The sequence below is a fragment of the Peromyscus maniculatus genome, chromosome 1, assembly GCF_049852395.1.
Source record: "Peromyscus maniculatus bairdii isolate BWxNUB_F1_BW_parent chromosome 1, HU_Pman_BW_mat_3.1, whole genome shotgun sequence".
Lineage (NCBI taxonomy): Eukaryota > Metazoa > Chordata > Mammalia > Rodentia > Cricetidae > Peromyscus > Peromyscus maniculatus.
The window spans coordinates 167,809,812-167,832,657 of record NC_134852.1 but is presented as its reverse complement, the minus strand read 5'-3'; the positions used below and the strand labels follow the sequence as shown (position 1 = coordinate 167,832,657).

Genomic DNA, 22,846 nt, shown 5'->3' with positions numbered 1-22,846 from the left:
TGCTGCATACAGGCTTGCTCCTCGTGGCTTGCTCAGCCTGCTTCCTTAGATGCCCCAGGACCACCTGCCCAGAACTGCATCAATCATTAATTAAGAAAATGGCCCACAGGCCATTCTTGTGAGGCATTTTCTCAGTTGATGTTTCCTCTTCCCAAATGACTCTGGCTTGTGCTGAGTTGACATAAAACTAGCCAGCACAAGTCTCTAGTGTGTGTTATATATATACATAAACTTGTAAGTATTAGTTAATCTAAACTTCAAGCCTTCTATTAGTTTTGTAATTGAGTACAAATTGAAAGGTTCTTGCTGGCACATAGGTAAGGGCGCTTCCCTCAGGCAGAACAACCTGCATTCCATCCTAGAACCCACGAGGTGGAAGTAGAGAACCAGCTCCTACAAGTTATTCTGAACACCCCACCCCACCCCACACACACCTTCACATACACTCATATATATATATATATAATAATTGAGAAAACCTGATGAAAACTAATGTCTATAGCATAAACTTCAGGTTCTTCTAAATGTATATCTTTTATGTAATTTGGCTCTGATATTTTTGTATTTCTAAAAAGTCCGTAATATTTTTTTGAGACAGGGTCTTCCTCTGACTGGCTTTGAATTTGCAATGACTTTCTGATCTCTGGTCTTTGCCTCCTGAGTGCTGGAGTTATAGGCATAATCATGGCGGTAACTTATCTTCTAAAACACTTTGTCTTGTCTTGGCCCAGGATAGTTTTGAATTCACTGTGTAGCCATGGGTGGCCTGAGTGCTGGGGTTACATGCATACTCCACCATGCTATCTTAGGTGGTGATGAATAAGGAAGTAACTTAGAGGCTCTTACATGCTGGGCAAACACTGTAGCAGCTGAGCTACACTCCAGCAACATGTTACCTTTAGCACACCTAATGTGATAAGAAAGAATGACAGTGGGAACGAATCCAGGTCTAGTAAGAAAGGGGCTTTTTTTTTTTTTTTTTTTAAATGCTCTTGAATTTTCAGAGTCTTTATGGTAAAACCTACAATAGAAGCAACAAATAGGTTTTATGTTTACTGTTACCCACTTCCAAAAAACAAACAAACAAAAAAAACATCTTTTAAAAAGAGGTAGTTAATGTAGAGATTTTTTTATTTTATGCATATTTAATACAGTTGCAGAAAAATGTGTTTGAAGATTTTTGTTCAGGTTTTACATAAAGACATTAGCATAACAGTGGAACAGTTGAAAAGCACCTCCAGGACTGTTATCCTTGGAAAAAAATGTATTTTCCTTTCTATTGTTTTCTATAAAGTTCTCCATGACCCAGATGTGACTGACATCCTTTATACTGTGGTCTTACAATTCAGGGCTGTGCTTTTTAATGCACTCAAAGAGTTTCACTGAGGTGATGGGTCGGTGTTTTTTTTTTTTTTTTTTTTTTTTTTTGGTTTTTCGAGACAGGGTTTCTCTGTGTAGCTTTGCGCCTTTCCTGGGACTCACTTGGTAGCCCAGGCTGGCCTCGAACTCACAGAGATCCACCTGGCTCTGCCTCCCGAGTGCTGGGATTAAAGGCGTGCGCCACCACCGCCCGGCTTTTTTTTTTTTTTTTTTTTTTTTTTGGAATGGGTCGGTGTTTTAAGTTGATGAAATATTGAGAAAAATTAAATAGTAAATAACTTTAAAATCTGACTGGTGGGAGTTTTTTGGTTCTCAAGCTTCTGCCTGGTCCTGTGCTGCGTATGACTCCAAGCCCATCTCTCACTTGTAAAGAGACTGTTGGTCTTAAGAGACTGTTGGTCTTAAATGATTTCCCCTTTTACTAAGCATGGGATTTCCCCCTCTTGTGCCTCTAATGGAGCAGAAGCAAACAAACCTCATTGTAAACACCCATAGAAATGCAGTTTCTTGTTTTATTAGAAGATGTACGTGGGCTGTTTATGATGGTGCACACCTTTAATCTTAGCATTCTGGAGGCAGAGGCAGGTGAATCTCTGAGTTTGTGGCCAGCCTGGTCTACATAGTGAGTTCCAGGCCAGTCAGAGCTGAGACCCTGTCTTAAAAAAGAAGTATATTTGAATTAAGCAGTTAATTTGTAGTAAATAGTAATGAGTGTCCTGAACCGTGGCTGAGTGCTTGCTGTTGGGAGAGCAAGTGTAGACTGTCTGCCTGCTTTGAGTTGAGAACAGTCAAATAGAGTGTGTAAGTGGGGATTTGGAGTATCGTGCTAGCACCTAAAGTTTGTCTCGTGAGTAAGTATTAAAAGTATTTCAGTTGATACAATATTCTAAAGTGCAGTAAAAAGGGTGTGCAGTGTGTGCATTTCTGTGTTTGTGGTAATGACATGTAGCCAGGCATGAGACAATTGGAAGAGGAAGAATTTGCGTCATGTTCCCGGGGAGAGTGGAGCTGTGGCTGCAGTTTACTTACAGGCCACTGAGTGAGAGGAGCTTTGTTGCTTGGCTTTGTTGCTCGCTGCCTCAGTTACCTGGAGACATGGAGGTCAGCCGACCAGTGTCTTGCCGTGTAGAGTTCGGTGAGGACAGAGCTTGTATGTTAATTGTGTCATAGTTATGTTGGGAGTACATGTTCAAGAAGTTGATAAGAACTTTTACTGTAGTTTTTTTTTTTCAGCTAACAAGATACATACAAACTTTGTTAGTTGTAATTAAAATTATGGGTTAACATTTTTCTGAAAAATCAAAGAAATGATACACATATACTGCCATAGACCAGAATGTTTGTCCTGTAAAGGTAATTAACTTAAAAACAAACATAGAAGCACTTGGGAGGTAGAGGCAGGAGAATCAGAAGGTCGAGGGGATCTTCAGCTACACAGCAAATTTGAGGTTAGCCTGGGCTACACGAGACTTTGTCTTAAAAAATAAAATGAAAACCGCAGTAGCACAGACTGAACAGAGTTCCTGTAATTTATGAGTTACACTAACGTTTGCAGAAAGTGGCACAGGACTGCGTGGTGATTACCCGTGGGTTACACTCTGTGAAATCCCCATCTGGGGCCGCTGAGATGGCGGCGGGTGAAGACAGTTGTTAGCAAGCCTGGCGACCTGAGTTCAGGCCTCAGGACCCACATGGTGGAAGGAGATTCCTGCCCCTGCAGGTTGTCCTCTGATGGCTACCTGCACGCCCCAGGACACACTCAGGAGTCGGTGTGGTTTTTAAAATTACCTTTAAAAGAAATGCATGACCCACTGCATATGCTTCATTTTAGATGACATCTCAGCACTGCTAAGCTTACACAGTATAGCAGGTCAGGGGGATATAAATATATACGATCTTTCTGTTTTATTTTACTTTTATTTCTTTTTCTTTTTGAAATAGGGTCTTACTAAGACTGGTCTAGAACTCTTGATCTCTAGGGATAAGATTAAATATAACTGTTTTAGTAAACCTTTGTTATTTGTTCTCAGTGATATTAGAGACAAAAACTTGAACTTTAATATATGATTTGTTCTAATAAAGTGTCAATATATGGGTTTACCTGCTACAGATATTTCATGTTTAACTCTTAGTGTTGAGTTTAAGGTAAGCCCCTCATTTCATTCTTTTATCTGATATTGTGTGTGTGTGTGTGTGTGTGTGTGTGTGTGTGTGTGTGTGTGTTCTCTAAACTCATGTGTAGAAACGAGGACAACATCCACTCAGTAACGTAACTTTCAGCCTTTTTTTGGCAGGCATTCCTGTAATCCACACACTTTTAAGGCACAGGCAGGTGGGTCGTGAGTTCAAGTGTAGCCTGAACTACACAGGGAAACCCTGTTTTAAAAAGCAAAGTTTATAAATCACTCACACTGTACCAGCCTTGGCCTCACAGTCAGTTGTTATTTGTGTTGTGTTAGGAGTGTGCGAATGGTAATCTGTAGACCTTTAGTGCATCCTGATTTCCTTCTGTCACGTCCTTGAACATAGGGTTAGCAACAAAGAAACCTGTGAATAACGGGAGAAAACAGGGGTCCAGTAACGACGGCTACGCTCCGGACTCTCTGCCGCCGCCGGGCGTGTCTGGTTTCCTGCCGTGGCGCACTGCAGAACGTGCAAAAAGAAGCAGGTGAGGTGTTCTCTGTCCTGTGCCTCAGTCCCGACAGCTGTCACTCGGGAGCGTCTGGTACAAGGAGTCCTGTTGATTTTGTAAGTGGGGAGGGATGACTCACGCATAGCCTCTGCCAAGGAGTGCCCTAAGGAAAGACGACAAAACAGACGGTATCCACCAATCCCCGGGAACCGGCTGTGTCTACGTAACCTGCCACCAAGGCATTCTGCTCAGTCTCTTCAGGCTTTTCCATAGGTTATTTTGAGGTATTTAGTACTCTGGTTCTATATGGGTACTGTACATAATGCAAATAAGTTTAATCATGTAGTGTGTATACATCAAACTATAACTTATTTGTTGATATCCTTTTAGGGGTTTTCCATTATACAGAACTCATGATGTATCTAATCATCTGAAGGTACGTATGGGTCATATTTCTAACAGGGGAGATTGGAGTAGGAGAAGTGCAGGGTCCACTGAATAGAGCTTTGTAAACAGATTTCCCTCCCTGAAATAAATGTATTTAAAGCTTTCCGATTCCTGTCCCAGTGCCATGGTCCAGTTATATGTATATGACACACACTGGGGGAGGCCTTGTGGGTCCATCTGTAGATACTATTTCTGCAGGGAACATATAAGCTGGTGCTCACAATTAGGTTTGACCACAGTTTCTTACTGTAATGGGGATGACCACTCAAAAATGTTGCAGTTTTCCAGAAATGTTGCTTTGGGTATGTGCATGCATTACACACTTTCGGTGTCTCTGTCTCTGTCTCTGTCTCTGTCTCTCTCTCTCTCTCTCTCTCAAACACACACACACACACACACACACACACACACACACACACACACACACACACTTCATCAGCCAAACTCTGGACAATTATATGTTACATTTTCGAAGTCCAATTCATTCTCATGACACATGATAAGCCACACAGTTTCTCTCAGGCTAGGGAGGTCGCTCTGCCTGGCCTGTGGTCAGGACAAACCTCTCTCACCCGCCAGTCACGCGGCCACTTGAACTGAAATAAACACACACAGGCTACTATTATATTTAAACTATGGCCATGGCAGGCTTCTTGCTATCTAGTTCTTATATCTTAAGTTAATCCATTTCTATAAATCTATACTTTGCCACATGGCTTATCAGTACTTTTACATCTTGCTTCTCATGGTGGCAGCTGGCAGCATTTCCTCTGCTCCTCTTTCTCTTTTTATGTGGATTTTTCCACCTGCCTCTAAGCTGCCTTGCCATAGGACAAATAGCTTTATTTATCAACCAATCAGAACAACATTTTTCACAGCATACAGAAAGACATTCCCCCATCATAGCTCTAAATGGTCAGGATTCCCAGACAGAAAGTAACATAAAACCCAGGACCTAATCAATAAACAGTTTAGTTGGCTGAACCTTGAGTGGTAGGGATATATGCAGAAAATCAATTACTGCAGGGGGTATGTCTACCAGAGTTGCTTCATGTCTGACCTTGATTCAGCAATAAACACCTGGGAACTTGTCCTTTTGTATTTTATTTGCAGGGGCAACTAGTATGTTTTGAATTTATTCTGAAGTCTAAAATTATCTGTCTTTGTGACTGAGAATACTGTTACTTTCCTATGTCAATTATGAAAAATATCCTAGTATTATTTCTATCAGAATTATAGAGCTTAAGCAGAAGTCATCTTCCTGATCATCCACAGCTGTATGTGTGCCCAAAGATGGATTATTTCTATGAGATAAACACACAAGCAGTGTGAAAAATACCATTGCTGTTATTAGGGAAGAAATGTAGTGGCATATGAAAAACATGACAGAGAGAAGCAACCAATCATTTACAGTCAGTGACCCCACGGCTTTGCCAGGTGGGGCTCCCCGTCAGAGAGTTATTAACGCTGAACACTAGTTGTTACCTGCTGAGTACTCCATGGCCTCTGGTAAAGCCATTTTGCCAGTAGCTCTCAGCACTGTCCACTGCCTCAGTTCTGGAACAGGCTACTTCTGTCAGAGTGCTGCGTCCTCCTGTTCATGGAGGTCACAGATTCTCGAAGAAGGGAGGAGAACGGCTAATGTACCACCCCGGGTGTCAGCACTAGGCTGTACACACCGAACCGTTCCGGCGTCATCTCGTGCTGTCACTGAAGGCTTGCGTGTCCTGCAGAGCTGTCCCTCCACTGTCTCCGTCTGTACCTTTTCAGTGGGGTTCTAATCACATTAGTTGTTAGCTAGCGCGAAACCTTCTCAAAGCTGACAGGAGAATCATACTGTTTCTACACTAGTTTGGGGCGCAGAGAAGGGAAGATGAGGTGTTTGGTGGGTTGTGTATATGTATGTGACTTAATTTTAAAACCATTCTAGCATTTATCTATTACAGAGAAGCTTATTGGCTTTATATTCTGTTCATTCTTTTTCTCCTAAAAATTATACTTCCATATTCTTCATATCTCACATTAGAGAGTAAATTTATCATCTGCAGTACAAGAATTGACCCGAAAGAAAGTGTTTATCCTGGCTCTTCACTTGATTTATCTAGGAGGAATTTAGCAAAGACATATGGACAATGCCAACCAGTAATCAGCCTTATGTAGTAAAGATTCTGTAATAATAGCAAGAATAAGTTAGTGGCTGGGTGGTGGTGGCGGCGGCGCACGCCTTTAGTCCCAGCACTAGGGAGGCAGAGGCAGAGGCAGACAGATCTCTGAGTTCAAAGCCAGCCAGGTCTACAGAGCAAGTTCCAGGACAGCCAGAGCTACACTGAGAACTCCGTCTCTAAAAACCAAAAAGAAAAAACAAAGTTGGGGCAGTTTTCTGTTACTTATTTTGTTAGGCTAGGGAGCAGTGCGATTCCTTTTATAGGTAATAACTAGATAATTCAGACAGGTCACTTTCATTAGATGGCCTCTGTGTGTTTAGTGTTTGGCTTATGGCATTAATAAGTTATGTCCTTTTTATTTAAGCAATCAGATTTTCCTGTGACTGTGACGGTAGAGAGCCCTTCGTCCTCGGAAACTGATGAGGTTGAGGATTCCTCAGAAAGTGTCCACGAAGAACCTCAGAAAACCAGCATCAGACAAGAAACATTACAGGTACACAGCTGTTCCTTTTAAGGTTCAGAAGACCGTTTCAAATCGTGATTGCTTCTTGGCGAAAGCGTGATTGTGAAACAGGCCCCGGCAGCACGTTGGAATTCTGTTTGCCCCTCTGTTCTAACTCTTACTCTACTCAGGTGAAGAAGAACAGGGTGAGATGAAAGTGTGTGTACTTCGCAAAATAAGCGTAAAAACATGGCACCATTGTTTTCCTCCTCTTAGAATCAGAATGCCAGCTGTAAGGAGAACTTTAGTGATCATAAAACAAACTTAAGGAGATTGAGTACTGTCATATAGTCAGCTGATTCAGTGCTGTGTGTGTGTATGTACGTGTGTGTGTGTGTGTGTGTGTGTGTGTGGTGTGTGTATGTGTGTGTGTGTGTGTGTGTGTGTGTGTGTGTGTGTGTGTGTGTGTAAGTAAGTGTACATACACGCATACATACTTGGATACATGGTGTGGAGGCCAGAGGACAGCCTGCGCGTCTGTCCTCACTTGTCATCCACATTGGGTTTGTTGTTTGAGGATTCTGTTGTTTGGTTTTGAGACAGAGTCTTTCACTGGCCCAGAATTTGCCAGTTCAGCTGGGCTGCCTGGTCAGGGAGCCCCAGAGATCTGCCCACTTGCCTCCTGGGTGCTGAGACTGTGAGTGTGCTCTGTACACCCGGCCTTTTTCCATGTTCTGAGGACCACACTTAGGTCCTTATGCATGTGTGTCCTCAGCCCAGAGCTGTTATTTTAAAGGCCAGCTGAGCTCTCTTATCATAGGGAGATATAACTTTGTTTTTAGTAGAAGTAAAGTTGAACAGAGGTTCTTTTGTTTTGAGATAGAGTCTTACGTAGCTCAAGCTGGCTTTGGATTCCTGGTCTTTTTCTAACCTCCCATGTCAGCCACCACACCCAGCTTTGGAAAAACTTTTGCTACTGATATTCCCCTTTTACAATATTAAAAAATTAAGAAACTACACTTTAAAACTCGGCATCTAATGTCTTTCCATTTTTCTGTTTGGGTAGGCGGAAGGGAAAATTAACTGCCATAGCACATTTTTGTGCTTAAGCGTATTGTGTTATTTGCTGGTTTGAAGTAAGCTGTAGGACACCTTGTCTTTAGGAAGCTCTTGGCTTTCCTTGTGCGTTTTGTCACTCACATGTTGTTAGGGGAAGCTACTGGAGACTTGGGGTTGAACTCAGAGCCTCATGCTGTTCAGCACACATACCACTGAGCCACACCACCAGCCCAACAGTGGCTGCCTAAAACTGGTGCGGCCTCAGTATAGAACTTCTAAATCTAGAAATGCCTCTCCATTTGTTACTTCTGTATTCATTGGCTTAAAACAGCAGAGGTTATATTTTCACATTTCTGAGAGCCAGGACATTCAAAATCAAGGTCCAGCAGGTGTGTTGTGGTAAGGGCCCAGATTTCTAGTTCTCGGATGGCAGCTTCTCAAAATGTCATTGCATGGTTGAAGGGCAGTTACCTATTTTTTTTTTTTTATATGATTGCAGCCATCAGTATTTGATTTAGAAAAATTTAAAGCCAACTAGGGGATATAGCTTAATCATAAACCCCTTCGGTGGCAAGCACATAATGCCCTAGGTTCAGTCCAAAGTGTTACCTGCCCCAATGATAACTGCCACAACTTCATTTTCTTAAGTTAAAATTCACAATACTTACATAGAGATTACCAAAGTAATCCCTTAGAAAACTATAGATTCTTGGGAGAGAACCTGTGTGGACCATTCGGGAACACTTGTCATCTTGTGATTCAGCGCCCGCAGTTAGTGCCTGGGTGGCTTCTTGCTAACTAAGATGCAGCGGGAAGTAAAAGTTCCTGGGCATCAAACCTTCCGAGTCGTTTTCAGTGTGTTGTGCTGGTTTCCTTCACCGGGGGTGAAGAGAGGGAGTGGTTGGTTTTGTGGGGTAGTTGTGTATTTCCCTTCTGTTTATTTGAAATGCTAGAGACCACACTTTATGCATGCTGTAGGCCAGCTTTCTACTGCTGTGACCCAGCCAGGAGATAATGTGTCAAAAGTGTCTCTGGTCACTGAGGAAGACAAGGTTAGGAACTGCAGCTGGACAGCTTCTCACTCGAGGTGTATCGAGGACCTTCTCAGCATTTCTTCATGTTGAGAACCAGCTCAAACGTGTAAGCCCACACTAAAGAGAGTAGAAGGGATTCACACTTAACTACGAGGGGAAGGAGGTGGGGGGAGAGAAACGTAACTGAGCCAATCACAGTATGGGGAGCCATCACTTGGAGTAAGCACTGGGACAGCCTGCGGCTTGGAGGGCACCTAACTCCTCTCCACTGTCCAGTTAGAAATGTGACGAAGTCGGAGCTGCCCCCTGATGGTCTGAGGGTGGTTCTGGCAGTTGTCTTAGGTGGTCATTAGGTAAGCATTCTCTGATGACTCTGTTCTAGGCACATTTTGGCATATCAGTATTTTATGGGTAAAATCCTGCCTTAGGTGTGGCTGCCCTGGAGTGCAGAATGTGTGAGTGGGAACAGACTGATTAGAACCTTGTCTATCTTAATTGAGTCCACGTGTTCCTTCATTTTGCATTGATCAGTTGTATATTCCAGGCACTCTTCTGAGTTTGTATCTGTGTTAATTCACTTACTCATCATGTGTTTACCTCTAGTCTATAGATGAGGAAATTAGGACCCAGACTTACAGCTAATGGGCCAGGACTTTGTACCAAAGAATCTTCAGTTTTTAGGAAAAAATAATCAAAAACCAAACTTTAACTACTAACTAATAAGCAAAGAAATGGAGATTGAAGGAAGAGAGCATGTTTCCACCTGTTCATTTGAAGAAAACTATATTCTTTTGAGACAGGGTTTCTCTGTGTAGTTTTGGTGCCTGTCCTGGATCTCGCTCTGTAGACCAGGCTGGCCTCGAACTCACAGAGATCCGCCTGGCTCTGCCTCCTGAGTGCTGGGATTAAAGGCATGTGCCACTGCCGCCCGGCAAAACTACTTTCTTAAACACATCTTCTGTGGCCAAGGCTCCTTCATTCTTTATTTATTGCTTGCTTGCTTTGTGCTAGGCACAGATGATAAGATAAATGCTTAATAAAATCCGTTTCTCTCCTTCACACATCTTGAAGCTTACATGGGAAAGTTAGCTAGTAGTCATAGTAGATGTGATGTATCATAGTTTAGTGATAGGCTGTGTTGATGTTAGCAGTGTCAAATCCTAGGACAATATCAGAAAGCTGTTGGGATACAGGTATTTCAGGGCCTTAAAAATGTCTATTTGATGCAAACCTGTAAATCTCAGGAGGCTGAGGCAGGAGGATGGAGAGTTTGAGGCCTATAGACGAATTTCTAAATGGTTATATTAAATAAAAAACAAGGAGCCAGATACAGGGGTGAAAACCTGACCTAACCTCCCCTCACCAATTCTGCAGCTTCCAAAGAGACCTACCCACGCCTCTATATGCCTTTCTGTTCTGTTCTCTTATTCACGCTCTCAGTCCAGCTACATCACTTCCTCTTCCTGCCGAGCTCTGTCACTTCCTGTCTGTCTGTACAGACCTCCACACTTCTATGGTTGGTGCTGGGATTAAAGGCATGTGTCACCATGCCTGGCTCTGTCCCCCAGTGTGGCCTTGAACTCACAGAGATCCAGACAGATCCCTGTCTGCCAAGTGATAGGATTAAAGGCGTGTGCTACCATTGCCTGACTTCTGTTTAATATAATGGCTGGCTTTCCCCTCTGATCTCTAGCAAGCTTTATTTATTAGAGCACAAATAAAATGTCACCACAGAGGCCAGACATAGCTACACAGTGAGCCACTATCTGAGGAAGAGTGCGGAGAGAAGGAACATTTTATACAAATGTGACTTGTGTGTGATCCCCCCACTAGGGGGAGAAGCGGTTTCGAGTCCTCGCACTTGGCTGTGCTGTGGAGAGCCAGTCAGACACGGAGATGTGGAGACTGCGGCTGAGTGGGTGGAGCTCTGCCGTGCTCTGCTGTTACCAGTCTCTCACGCCCTTTGACCCCTCACCCATGCCCTGTGAGCAAGCCCAGTGACAATAGTGGCTTGCAAAGCAAAGGCCAAGTGTTGTTTCCTTTCTCCAGCTGTGCTGTGTCAAAGCCATTATGTACTCATAAGTAGAGGTGTTTGCAATGTCTTTCCTCCTTTCCCATGAAAGCGTGGTTAGTTTAGCAGTAAAGGGCGTGATTGTGCTGGTGAGATGGCTCAGCAGGCAGAGGTGCCTCCTGCTGGGCCTCAGGACCCCAGTTCAGTCCCAGGAGTTCAGTCCCAGGACCCTCATGGTGGAAGCGAAGTTGTTTCTGACCTCCATGTATGCACTGTGGCACATGTCTCTCTCTCTCACACACACACACACAGACACACACACACACAGACACACACACACACACACACACACACACACACACACACACACACACACACACACACACACACACACACACACGGCTTGTCTGTCTGTGGAGAGAGGGCTCAGAAGTTCAGAGCATGTCCTGCTCTTACAGAGGACTTGAGTTCAGTTCCTGTCTCCCTTGTCGGGTGGCTCCCAACCACCTCTGATGCCAATTCCTGGGTCCCAGTGTCCAGTGTGTTCTTCTGCCCTCTGCGTTCACTGGACACACATGCAGAAATCCACCCCCCCCACACACACACATGCAGAAATCCACCCACCCCTCCCCCCACTCCCGCACACATGCATAGTAAAAGATTTTAAAAGATCAGGCTTTAAGGAGAAAAAGATTTGACATTATTAAAGCATTTAGTAGTATTCAGAATTTATATTCTGAATGTAAAAGTACTCAATTTTCCATTGGGGAACTGTCTTAAAACAATTTGTTGAAAGGAAAACAGCTGTGTACACACACTCATATTTTATATTTCTGTTTTCCTTAAAATGTAACATTACTTTTTAAAAGATTTTTTTATTTTATGTGTATGAATGTTTTGCATTTGTGTGTATATGTGTGCCACATGTATGTCTAGTACCCAACAAGGCCAGAAAAGGGCATCAGATCCCCCGGAACTGAGTTACAGTTGTGAGCTGCCACGTGGGTGCTAGAAATTTAGCTACCGAGCCGTCTCAGTGGTCCAGACTAAACTTTTAAGTTAAAATTCTGTGTTTAAGTAAATGTTTAGAAGCCTCTGAAATATAAACCCACCGGCTGGAGAGAGGACTTGATGTTTAAAGCACCTGCCGTGAGGCTTAAGGACTGGAGTTTGGGTCCCAGAAACCACATAAATGTCATGTGTGTGTGGTGGCCCAGCTGTAATTCCAGCCTCGGAATGCGGAGATGGACTCCCCAGAGCAAGCTGATGGGCAGGACTGCCTGTGTTTGTGAGCTCCACATTTGATTAAGAAACCCTGCCACAAGGAATACGGTAGAGCAACGAAGGGCAGTTCCCAACCTCTGGCCTCCTCATGCATTCTCACACATGTGTACTTTCATGTGTGTGCATTCACACATACAAATATAGAGCCACGTGTGGGGTCTATACCTGTAATCACAGTACTTGTGAGGCTAAGACCGGGGGATCCATGAGTAAGTCCACCCTGGCCTATATAGTGAGACCATGTCTCAAAAGAACTAACTAAATAAAATATACTGTGATGTTTTTTTTTTTTTTTTTTTTTTTTTTTTTTTTTGGTTTTTCGAGACAGGGTTTCTCTGTGTAGCTTTGCGCCTTTCCTGGAACTCACTTGGTAGACCAGGCTGGCCTCGAACTCACAGAGATCCGCCTGGCTCTGCCTCCCGAGTGCTGGGATTAAAGGCGTGCGCCACCACCGCCCGGCTACTGTGATGTTTTAATAAATACACATTTTGTTTATATTATACAACCAAGTACTAAAATATAGTAGTTTATGACAATAGTAGTTAAGCCTATTTTATTCCTAAGCCTAGAAGCTGAATAATTTGTTGCTACAAATTTGATGGTTTAATATATCACTCATTTGAAAGCTCACACTTCTAAAGTAAAAGTCCAGACAGGTCACAAAACCGAAACAACAATGTGGGCCAGACTCTTAACCATCCGGCAGGGCTGGCAAGGAGTCCTCTTCCAGGCATGCTGGTATTGGTGTAATTCGACCCTTCAGGGCTTTTTCCCTGCTGCTTGTCAGGCAGGGGACCCTTTATCTTCTATGGGACATCTCCTCTTCAGAGATTGTAAGGAGAACTTCTCTGGTGTCTTAACTCCTTTTGTACTAAAAATCTTTCTCATGAAGAGCCTTTTAATAGGTTCCCTAATGATGTCATACCCCCCCCTCCCATCCCAAGGTCACTTGCTGTGAAGGCCTTAATCATAGTCCCTCACAGCAGCTCCCGCATTAGTGTTGGCATTAGGGAGCTACTCCAGCAGTAGGGAGTCTTAGGGTCTGTTTCAGGATGGAAGGATGCTGATGCTTAAGTTATTTAGTACCTAGAGAACTGAGAATAATGTTTGGCTTACAATAAAGTGCTTTAAAAGTGTCTACATTTTAAGTATGGGTTTTTGTTGCAGTTACAAGATTCAGGTATGTTAAGAATGTTATAGAGCCGGGTGGTGGTGTCACATACCTTTAATACCAGTACTGGGGAGGCAGAGGCAGGTGGATCTCTGTGAGGCCAGTCTGGTCTACACAGTGAGTTCCAGAACAGCCAGAGCTACACAGAGAAACCCTGTCTTGAAAAACAAAAAAATAAATAAAAAAAAGAATGTTATTGAGTTTTCTATTATGAGGAACTCAGAAACCCATAAGTAAGAAAGAATTCCCCTTCATGGCTTTAATTTCTTACTGGTGGCTCACTAACTCTGTTATATGCCTCTGCTTTTTATGGTAAGCACTGCAGCTCAAGTTGAGTGGGATTTAAGGGAATCTGTAATGTGCTAATTTGATACATTTTAGTAATCAGCTGCACTAGCTGGTGTGTGTACAAGTAGGGACATATGTCATCCTGCAGTCTGAGGTCACTTCTGGGTCTTCGCCTCAGTTCTTTGTGGACCATGCAGCTGGGAGTGTCGAGGGATCAGCGTGTACCTTAACTGCCATGTCTGCTCCATTTCTTCCTACTAGGAGAAACTGGAGGAATGCCTAGTGCAGTTAAAGGAGGAAAGAGTGAGCCGGCTTAAGGCTGACAGGCGAGTCAGTGAGGTCAGTACGTCTTTTTCTCCTATTTTCAGAGTTATTTGTTGGTTTTGTTTTGGTTTCAAGTTCTATAGTTAATAAACTTTAAAATACTTCAAAATGATAAAGCATTTGTGAGCTGAGTCGCATCGTTTTAACCTTACATCCATTTAGTGTTATGTGATTATATTCCAAAAAATGTAAGAAGTAGCTTGCCCCTCCCCCAGGCTTTTGACTGCCACATATGAAATGTATTCATTAGGCTTATACTGTGTGTATAACAAAAGTGTTGGTAAGGCTGTCTTCTTACAGTGAATTAGGAAAGCAAATGATCTAAAAAGTCTCAGGAGGATGGGCATTGTGGTACATGGCTATAGGGCTGGTACGTGGAAGGCTAAGGCTAGGGGGTTATACCTGGCCAGACTTGGTTAGTTGTTTGTTTCTTTTAAAAGACAAATAAAAATTAGAAGTCTAAGATAATGAAAAGCTCCTAAGAGTGCCTTGGGAGATAAAAGTCTATACCGTGAGCACTGATCTACACAGTTAGACTAATTTGCATTAAACTAACAAGTTTTACAAGTAGTTTTCTTTTCCCTACAAAGTGAATGTAAGGAAGACTCTTCAAAACATGTGTATTATGGGTTGGGGATTTAGCTCAGTGGTAGAGCGCTTGCCTAGCAAGCACAAGGCCCTGGGTTCGATTCTCAGCTCAAAAAAACAAAACAAAACAAAAAACAAAACAACCAAAACAAAAAACAAAAACAAGGGCTGGAGAGATGGCTCAGAGGTTAAGAGCACTGACTGCTCTTCCAGAGGTCCTGAGTTCAATTCCCAGCAACCACATGGTGGCTCACAACCATCTATAACGAGATCTGGTGCCCTTTTCTGGCCTGCAGTCATACATGCTGTATACATAATAAATAAATAAATGTTAAAAAAAAAAAAAAAAAAAAGAGAAAAAAAAAAAAAAAAAAAAAAAAAAAAAAAAAAAAAAAAAAAAAAAAAAAAAAAAAAACAAAAACAAAAACATGTGTATTGTATTTAAAGACATGTGTGTCCATTCATTAAGTATTGAGCACTGCGTTATAGAAGGCAAAAATACATTGAGAACATTTTGCCTTTCTGAGAAATACCAGGGTTAGATTTGATGTGATGTTATATGAGCAGATGAAGAGAGCAAGAAGCCACAGAGAATTGCTCAAGAAAGTGGAGAGTGTAGCTGTGCAGTTAAAGACTTTAACATAAACACAATAAATAAACCTGGGGGCCGGCAAGATGGCTCAGTGGGTAAAGGCACTTGCTGCCGAGCCCAGCAACCTACATGATGGAAGGAGAGAACTGACTCTCAAGAGCTGTCCTCTTGACTTCCACGTGCATATTGTGGCCCATGCACATGCCCATGTGTGAACACATAGACATACATGTAGAAAAATTGTTTGGCTTGTGTCTTAGTTTCTATTGCTGTGAAGAGACACCATGACCACGGCAACTCTTATAAGGAAAACGTTAAATTGGGGCTGGCTTACAGTTTCAGAGGTTTAGTCCATTATCATCATGGTGAGAAGCATAGCAGCACGCAGGCAGACATGGTGCTGGAGAAGGAACTGAGAGGTCTACATCTTGATTCCCCAGGCAACAGGAAGCAACTGTGACACTTGGGTGTAGCTTGAGCCTAGGAGACCTCAAAGTCCGCCCCACAGTGACACACTTCCTCCAACAAGGCTGCACCTCCTAATAGTGCCACTTTCTTTGGGGGCCATTTTCTTTCAAACCACCGCAGCTTGTTAAAATTAATCCATAATGGACTAATTATAGTAGGATCATAATTTTGTTTGGTCTGCTGTTGTATTTTCAAATAAAAAGTGAACCTTAGGTAGCTGATTCTCTGATACACAATGATTCAGTATGAATTTAAACAGGGATATGATGATGTATGGAAAATCATTAGTAAGACAGTAACTTTATTTTTATCTACTTGTTATATAGGAAATTTCAACAAATGTCTTCAGGTGGAAGATTATTCTTCATTGATTGAGGGTTAGATTAATTATAAATTAGTTACATTTTTAAATATTTTAGTTTAGGTGTTGAAAAGTTTTCTTTAGATTGAAATTACACTACATTCTCAACCTTGTTTTGTAGCTGGAACATGAAAATGCTCAGCTAAGAAATATAAATTTCTCCTTGTCTGAAGCTCTTCATGCACAATCGTTGACAAACATGATCCTGGACGATGAAGGCGTCTTGGGCAGCATTGAGAATTCTTTTCAGAAGTTTCACGCTTTCCTGGACCTCCTTAAAGATGCTGGGTATATCTGTAGGGTGGGCATTCTCTCTTCAGTGTCTTTATTGTAGCTTGCTGAGGAACTCAACACTTCTTAGCTTCCATGAGATGTATTAATATGTGATTATCAGCAAGAAGTTTTTTTTTTTTAATGGAGAATGCCTTTTTTTTTTGGTTTTTTGAGACAGGGTTTCTCTGTGTAGCTTTGCGCCTTTTCTGGAACTCACTTTGTAGACCAGACTGGCCTTGAACTCACAGAGATCCGTCAGCCTCTGCCTCCCCGAGTGCTGGGATTAAAGGCGTGCGCCACCACCGCCTGGTGAGAATGCCTTTTAAAAGAATTGCAAAATGGTAAACCTATCTCATTAGAAAACTCATCATTAAAAGGTAGTAAAGAGTAATTGGTCTTGGTGAAGACTAAATTAATGTCTTTGGGCATATGAATTGTGTAGTTTTATCTGTTGTAAATATACCCCTTGGTGTGTTACAAAAAAGAAGGACTAAGTTAAGGATTTTTATTGAAAATAATTAGAATAATAGGAGCTTTCTTGCTTTTTATTCATTTTGCTTGTTAAATAAGTTGGAGTCAGGTTCTTCTTGTCCGTAGGCTTTAGGATGGTGGTTAATCTCCAGGGTGCTGGAGACACAAGACTAGGTCAGTGGTTCTCACCTGAGACTAGTAGGTCAAAAGAAGATGCTAGTCAGGTGTGGCGCACACCTCTGTTCGGCACCTGGTGGTGGAGGATGGGGGTCAGGAGTTCAAAGTAACCCTTAACGGTGTTAAAATTTTGAGTGTAGCTTATTCTTCATGAATCTCAAAATCAAATCAAAAAGATAGTAAAAGGGAGAGCTGAAGGTAGTTGATGGAACAGTGTTTTAGGGACAGGCTGACATTAGAAAAGAATGAAGCCTAGAAAAGAGGGTCAGATACGTGGAGGTGGTAGAGGTTGAAGCTGTTGAAACAGTATTTAAAATGAAGGAGCGATGGTTGCTATGGAAGATCTAATGAATTATTGAGGTGAACAGGGGCGCTGGAAGGCTTGGATGGTCTGACCCAGTGGTCTCAGCATGAGTCCTGGGCGGCAGTCGCACGGGGCTGTTGTCTGACGTGAGCTTCTCAGATTTAAATCTTGGTGTTCATTTATCCATGTCTTTCATGCTTGTAGGTGTGGGTGAATTTAAGTTGTTGCCAAGTGATTGCCTTTTCCTCCTTTCTTCCTCTCTCCAGGCTTGGGCAGCTTGCCTCTATGGCTGGTATAGATCAGTCAGATTTCCACTTGCTAGGTCGTCCTCAGATGAATTCCACCATTAGTGCACCTGTGGAAGAACAGCGAGCCCTCGAGGAAGAAAAACTAGATCCGAAACAGACGGCTATAGGACAGATGCAGAACATCCAAGTAAGTGGACCCGAGAGACCTTGGTGCAAGTCACTAGCAAGAGTTCCCCAGGTCAGGGAAAGTAGTGTTAGTCTAACCCTGGCAGAGTAAAGTTTGTGCCCATTTCCTGAAACTGCATCATTGTCAATAAGAAAACGGGGCCGGGTATGGTGGCGCATGCTTTTCATCCCAGCCCTTGGGAGGCAGGAACAGGCAGGTATCCTGAGTTTGAGGCCAGCCTGGTCTACCTAGGGAGTTCAGACCAGCCAAGGCTATATAATGAGACCTATCTCAAAAAAAAGAAGAAAAAAAGACAAAGCTGGAAGGTTTTTGATAATTTATACTTAAAAAATTATCTTCAATAAAGAAAGAAGTGAAAGAGTAAAGAGATAATGGGAATTGAAAGTTTTGTAAATGTCTGTTGTATTCATGTCTCGTCTAGGTCTCTATCTGTATGCAGTCAGCTTACAATGAAGGGACACTGATGAAGGTACCAGGACTGATGCAGAGAGCTTGTAAGCCAAGTAATCTAGACAGACTTAGCAAGCAGTATCTCATAGTCACCCGCTTACTGGATGAGGTGGGCTGCCTGTCACAGAACCCCCCGAGGCTCACCAAGAGCCCTTCTCCCAGCAGCCAATCTAAGACTGAGGAGCTGCTGGCTTGAGAACTCGGTCATGTCACACATGGGATACTTCTCACATAAGCAGAGAGGCTAGGGACTAGGTTCCTTAGAAATGGTTTGACTTTGTTTTGTAATGTGAAAAAGGAAGACAATAATATAAAACACAAAACTGTAAAAATACTGTACAGCTTACTTTGGATATACAAATAACTAAATTTGGAGTTGCCAGTCACTGGCATTGTATAATTAGGAAAATGAACGAGCCTAAAGTCTTGTGAGTGGTGAACTGGCTGCTTACTAAGATCACAATTACAGGGCCGGAGAGTTGGCCTGGCTTACGTTCGAGAGCTAACTGTTCCTCCACAGGACTTGAGTAGAGTCGCTGGCACCCATGTTGGGTGGCTCACAGCCACCTGTAGTTATGGCTCCAGGGGACCCTGTGCCCTCCTCTGGCCTCGCCAGCCATGTACACATTACACACAGACAGCCCTAACTAAAGACACTGGAAGTAAATGTGAAAGAATCAGTTACGGTGAAGTGTGGAGCTCTTTAGTGGCTGGCTTTGTTCACTGAAGCTTTGTTTTCCTTGTAGTTTCAGAAGATTAGGAGTGATGCTAGGATTCCTTTGCCTCTCGACACCTTCCAAGTTCCCCTTTCTACACCAGCAGCACTGGTAGCTTCCAGAGCCAACCCTGAGCGGCAGGAGGGGTCTGCCGCAGGACTCCCGGCCAGAACAGCCTCTCCTTCAGCAGATGGCATTTCTGGAAGTGGGAGTCAGAGGGAGGAAGTGGTGTCTTCCAAACACAGCAGATCTTCAGAGAAAGGGAGCACGACGAGCGAATACTCCAGAAGGCTCTCCTCTGAGAAACACTCCGGGAAAGACCTCCTTTCCGACCCCGACTCTCCTGTGAACTCAAAAAGCAAAGGCACTGGGGACAAAAGGTCTTTGCTTAATGAGCCAATTAAAAGCGAATCTTTGAAAAACCACATTTCTGTCAAGAAAGAAAACAGAATAATGACTGTCTCATCCAAGACAATCAAAAGTAAACCCAATCCTCTAGAACATTCTGAAAGTGATACTCTTGGGTCTGATTTTGAATGTCAGGAAAACATCCATTCATCAGCACACCTGACATAGGTCTAACCTTTGAAATTATGATTTTGCCTTCAAATTTTAATAAATTTTCTTATGTTTTTATTATAGTGTGTGATATCTTAAAATACAGGTCTGGAAACACTATAAGGCAATTTATACTGTTATTTAAGAACCATATTTTTTCTTTTCACTCACACAATTCATTTGACACGTATTTATGGAAGGCCTAACATTTATGGAAGGCCTAATTTACAAGTCACTTTCTGGTATAGTGGCTTCCAGCAAATAAGGTTTTACCCTCATGGGAACTGCTACTGTGTGTGGAAGAGGAAAAACATTAAAGTGGGGGTGGGGAGAAGATACATGGACGGACTGCATTAACTCAATGGCTGCAACATTTGGTCAAGTGGAGGAGGAGGAGGAGTCACCTGGCCGGAACCTGCTTGGCATATCCTAATTCCGTGCATCTGACATCTTTCTAGGTCCTTAACTATCGTTAAGTTAGCAACAGCCTTAGTAAGGATTTACTAGGCCATTTTATAAATGAATTTGAGGAAACAGTATATGAACGGCCCAAGGTTGTAACAGCTTAGAAATGCTGTGGATATCATTCTATATAAATAAAACACTGATGGCCAGTGACCAGGCAAGAAATAGGTTGCCAGGCAGGAAGTAGGTGGGACAAGGAGAGAGGAGAATTCTGGGAAGCGGAAGGCTGAGGGGAGAGACACTGCAGCCACCGCCAGGACAAGCAGCATGTGAAGACGCTGGTAAGCCACCAGCCACGTGGCAAGGTATAGATTTATAGAAATGGGTTAATTTAAGGTAAAAGAACAGTTAGCAAGAAGCCTGCCACGGCCATACAGTTTATAAGTGATATAAGCGTCTGAGTGATTATTTTATAAGTGGATTGTGGGACTGCGGGGCTTGGGGAACCTGGAGAGAAGCCCTCCAGCTACAAATGGCGCCCAACGGCTCGAGTTTCCACCTTAAACCTGAGAATATTTAATAACCAATTCTAAACAAAGCCAAAAACAGGTTCCTGCTTCTTGTCTCATCCTCCAGCAACATAGAAATAGGTGGTACAGGTGAAATTTGGATTGGATCCAGTGTTCTAAATCATGTAATTATCCTGTTTCCAACTTAGGAGCAAGATAGCTCAAGGAAGATGCCAAAGAAAAGCCATCTTGCACTAACAGTGCAAGAGCAAGGTTATCAGAGGCACATCTGTCCCTTACTGCATCTGGGCAGAGAGAGGGTGGAGGAGCATGAACTTCCTTCTAGGCTAATTATCCCTGCCTGGCAAAACACAGATAAATCCTTTCCTCCAGCTAGACTGAGGTGGGAGGTGAGATGTGAGAAAAGCCGGGGTCGTTAGGTTCTCTTGTAGACAGCCCTGCCTGATTGTTAAGGAGGCTGTGAGTTCGTTAATCATGGACTGAGTATCACAGAGATGGGAAAAACTGTAGCCCTTCATTCAGCAGAAGGGGAGACACAAGCGGATGTCTTAATACAGTGTTCTGTTCCATAGTGGCAATGCCAATAATTTAGTTGTGGAGGATGGAGGCCATCTAAAAAGAACGAAATACCCTCTTTCTCTTACTTTTAGTTTAAAGTCTGTTTTGTTGGATGGTAGGATAGCAACACCTGCTTGCTTCCTGGTTTTATTTGCTTGGAATACTTTTTTCCATCCTTTCACTTGAAGGTGGTACTTACCTTTAAAGCTGAGGTTTTTGTACACAAAAGAAAGATGGATTTTGTTCCTTGATACATTCAACTAGCCTATGTCTTTTGACTAGAGAGTTGAGGCCATTAATATTTAAAGTTATTGCTGAAAGATATGAGATGATTGCCATCATTTTTTTGCTGTTTAAGTTCTTGTTTGTGCTTTATATATTTAGTTTCTTTTTAGAGTCTCCTGTTTATGCTTATCCCTGTCTTCAGTTCCAAGTATTGCATCCAATATTCTCTTTAGGGTGGGCATGAAATTTTTAGGCTTTTTGTGACATGGGAAATTTTTATTTCTCCTTCTACTATGGCAGATAGTTTTGTTAGGTATAGTACCAAAACTGATACCTGATTTTGAATGAAGATGGAGAGAACTGACTCCTGCAGATGTTCCCCTGATCTACACACACACATACACACACACCACATACAACATAAATAAATATAATCTTAAAATACATTTTAAAAAGAATGTAGAGTGGAAAAATTAATAAAAGAGTAAATTATATCAAGCTAAAAGGATTTTTTAAAAATTAAACGACAAAGCCTGGGAGCCCAATGAAATGTCTCCAAAAGGTAAAGGCACTTGCCTCCAAGCCTAATGATCTGGGACTCACATGACAGGAGACCACTAACTCCCGCAAGTTGTCCTCTGCCCCCCCCCCCCCCCCCCGTGAGTGCACATGTGTGAACTGTGCACACTCAAAAAAAAGTAATAAATTATTTTTCAAAAACAAGCCCTCGGAGAATATGAAGGAAAGTAGCAAGAAGCAATTAACAACAACAAAACTTACATGAAAATAAAGTTTCAAAACATTTAAAAATAAAACACATGGGTTTTGAATTGTAGGAGAGCACTATTTACAATTTATTTTAAATCTAATTGTCTCACTCTGTTGCAGTAAATTTGAAGGACTCACAGAAATATGACTTAAATACAAGTTATAAAACTTAATGAATGAAATATAGAAAATAGACTTAATGTATGCCAAAAGGAAAAAAGCAGCTGGGCAGTGGTGACGCACACCTTTAATCCCAGTACTCAGGAGGCAGAGGCAGGTGGAGCTCTGTGAGATGGAGGCCAGCCTGGGCTACAGAGTGAGTTTCAAGAAAGCCAGAGCTATATAGAGAAACTCTGTCTTCAAAAACAAAAGTAAACAAGTAAATAAATAAGAGGAAAAAGGCCCAGAAAAAACTCTGTAGATTGGAGTACTGCTGTGCAGTAAAGAGTGTGCATGCTAACTCAGGCGAGCTCACTGAATTGCCACCTTAAGAACTCACTGTCATCACTTGCTGAAAAGCAGTTAGCAAATGCCAGCTCTTCAGTCTCCTTAACAATTTAGGAGGAAGCCCTTAGCTTAGCTTGATTGGATCTCCAAAATCTACAGCAACAAACATCAGTCTTGCTGGCTAAAAAGTTTCTGTACCTTGATATTGAGTCTCTCTGGTGACACAGTAATCCAAATCAAACCAAATCAAATCGAGTTAAAATAAAGACCAGGTTTAAATGAG

At 42.4% G+C, this 22,846-nt stretch overlaps 1 protein-coding gene across 4 annotated transcripts in view; it reads left to right on the top strand.

Moving 5' to 3' along the window:
- Cep78 (centrosomal protein 78) overlaps positions 1-19,708 on the top strand; it is a 32,608-nt gene extending 12,900 nt beyond the window's left edge. For 2 of the 4 annotated variants that reach the window (XM_016006760.3, XM_042261386.2), the window contains exons 9-16: positions 3,910-4,048; positions 4,403-4,448; positions 6,989-7,117; positions 14,175-14,252; positions 16,368-16,534; positions 17,738-17,906; positions 18,328-18,375; positions 19,103-19,708. In XM_016006760.3, the coding sequence (XP_015862246.1) occupies positions 3,910-4,048; positions 4,403-4,448; positions 6,989-7,117; positions 14,175-14,252; positions 16,368-16,534; positions 17,738-17,906; positions 18,328-18,375; positions 19,103-19,648 (1,322 nt within the window). In that variant the 3' untranslated portion in view covers positions 19,649-19,708. The remainder of the gene's footprint in view (positions 1-3,909; positions 4,049-4,402; positions 4,449-6,988; positions 7,118-14,174; positions 14,253-16,367; positions 16,535-17,737; positions 17,907-18,327; positions 18,376-19,102) is intronic. The other 2 variants (XM_006970136.4, XM_042261398.2) reach the window with 1 other exon arrangement.
- Positions 19,709-22,846: the final 3,138 nt, after the last annotated feature.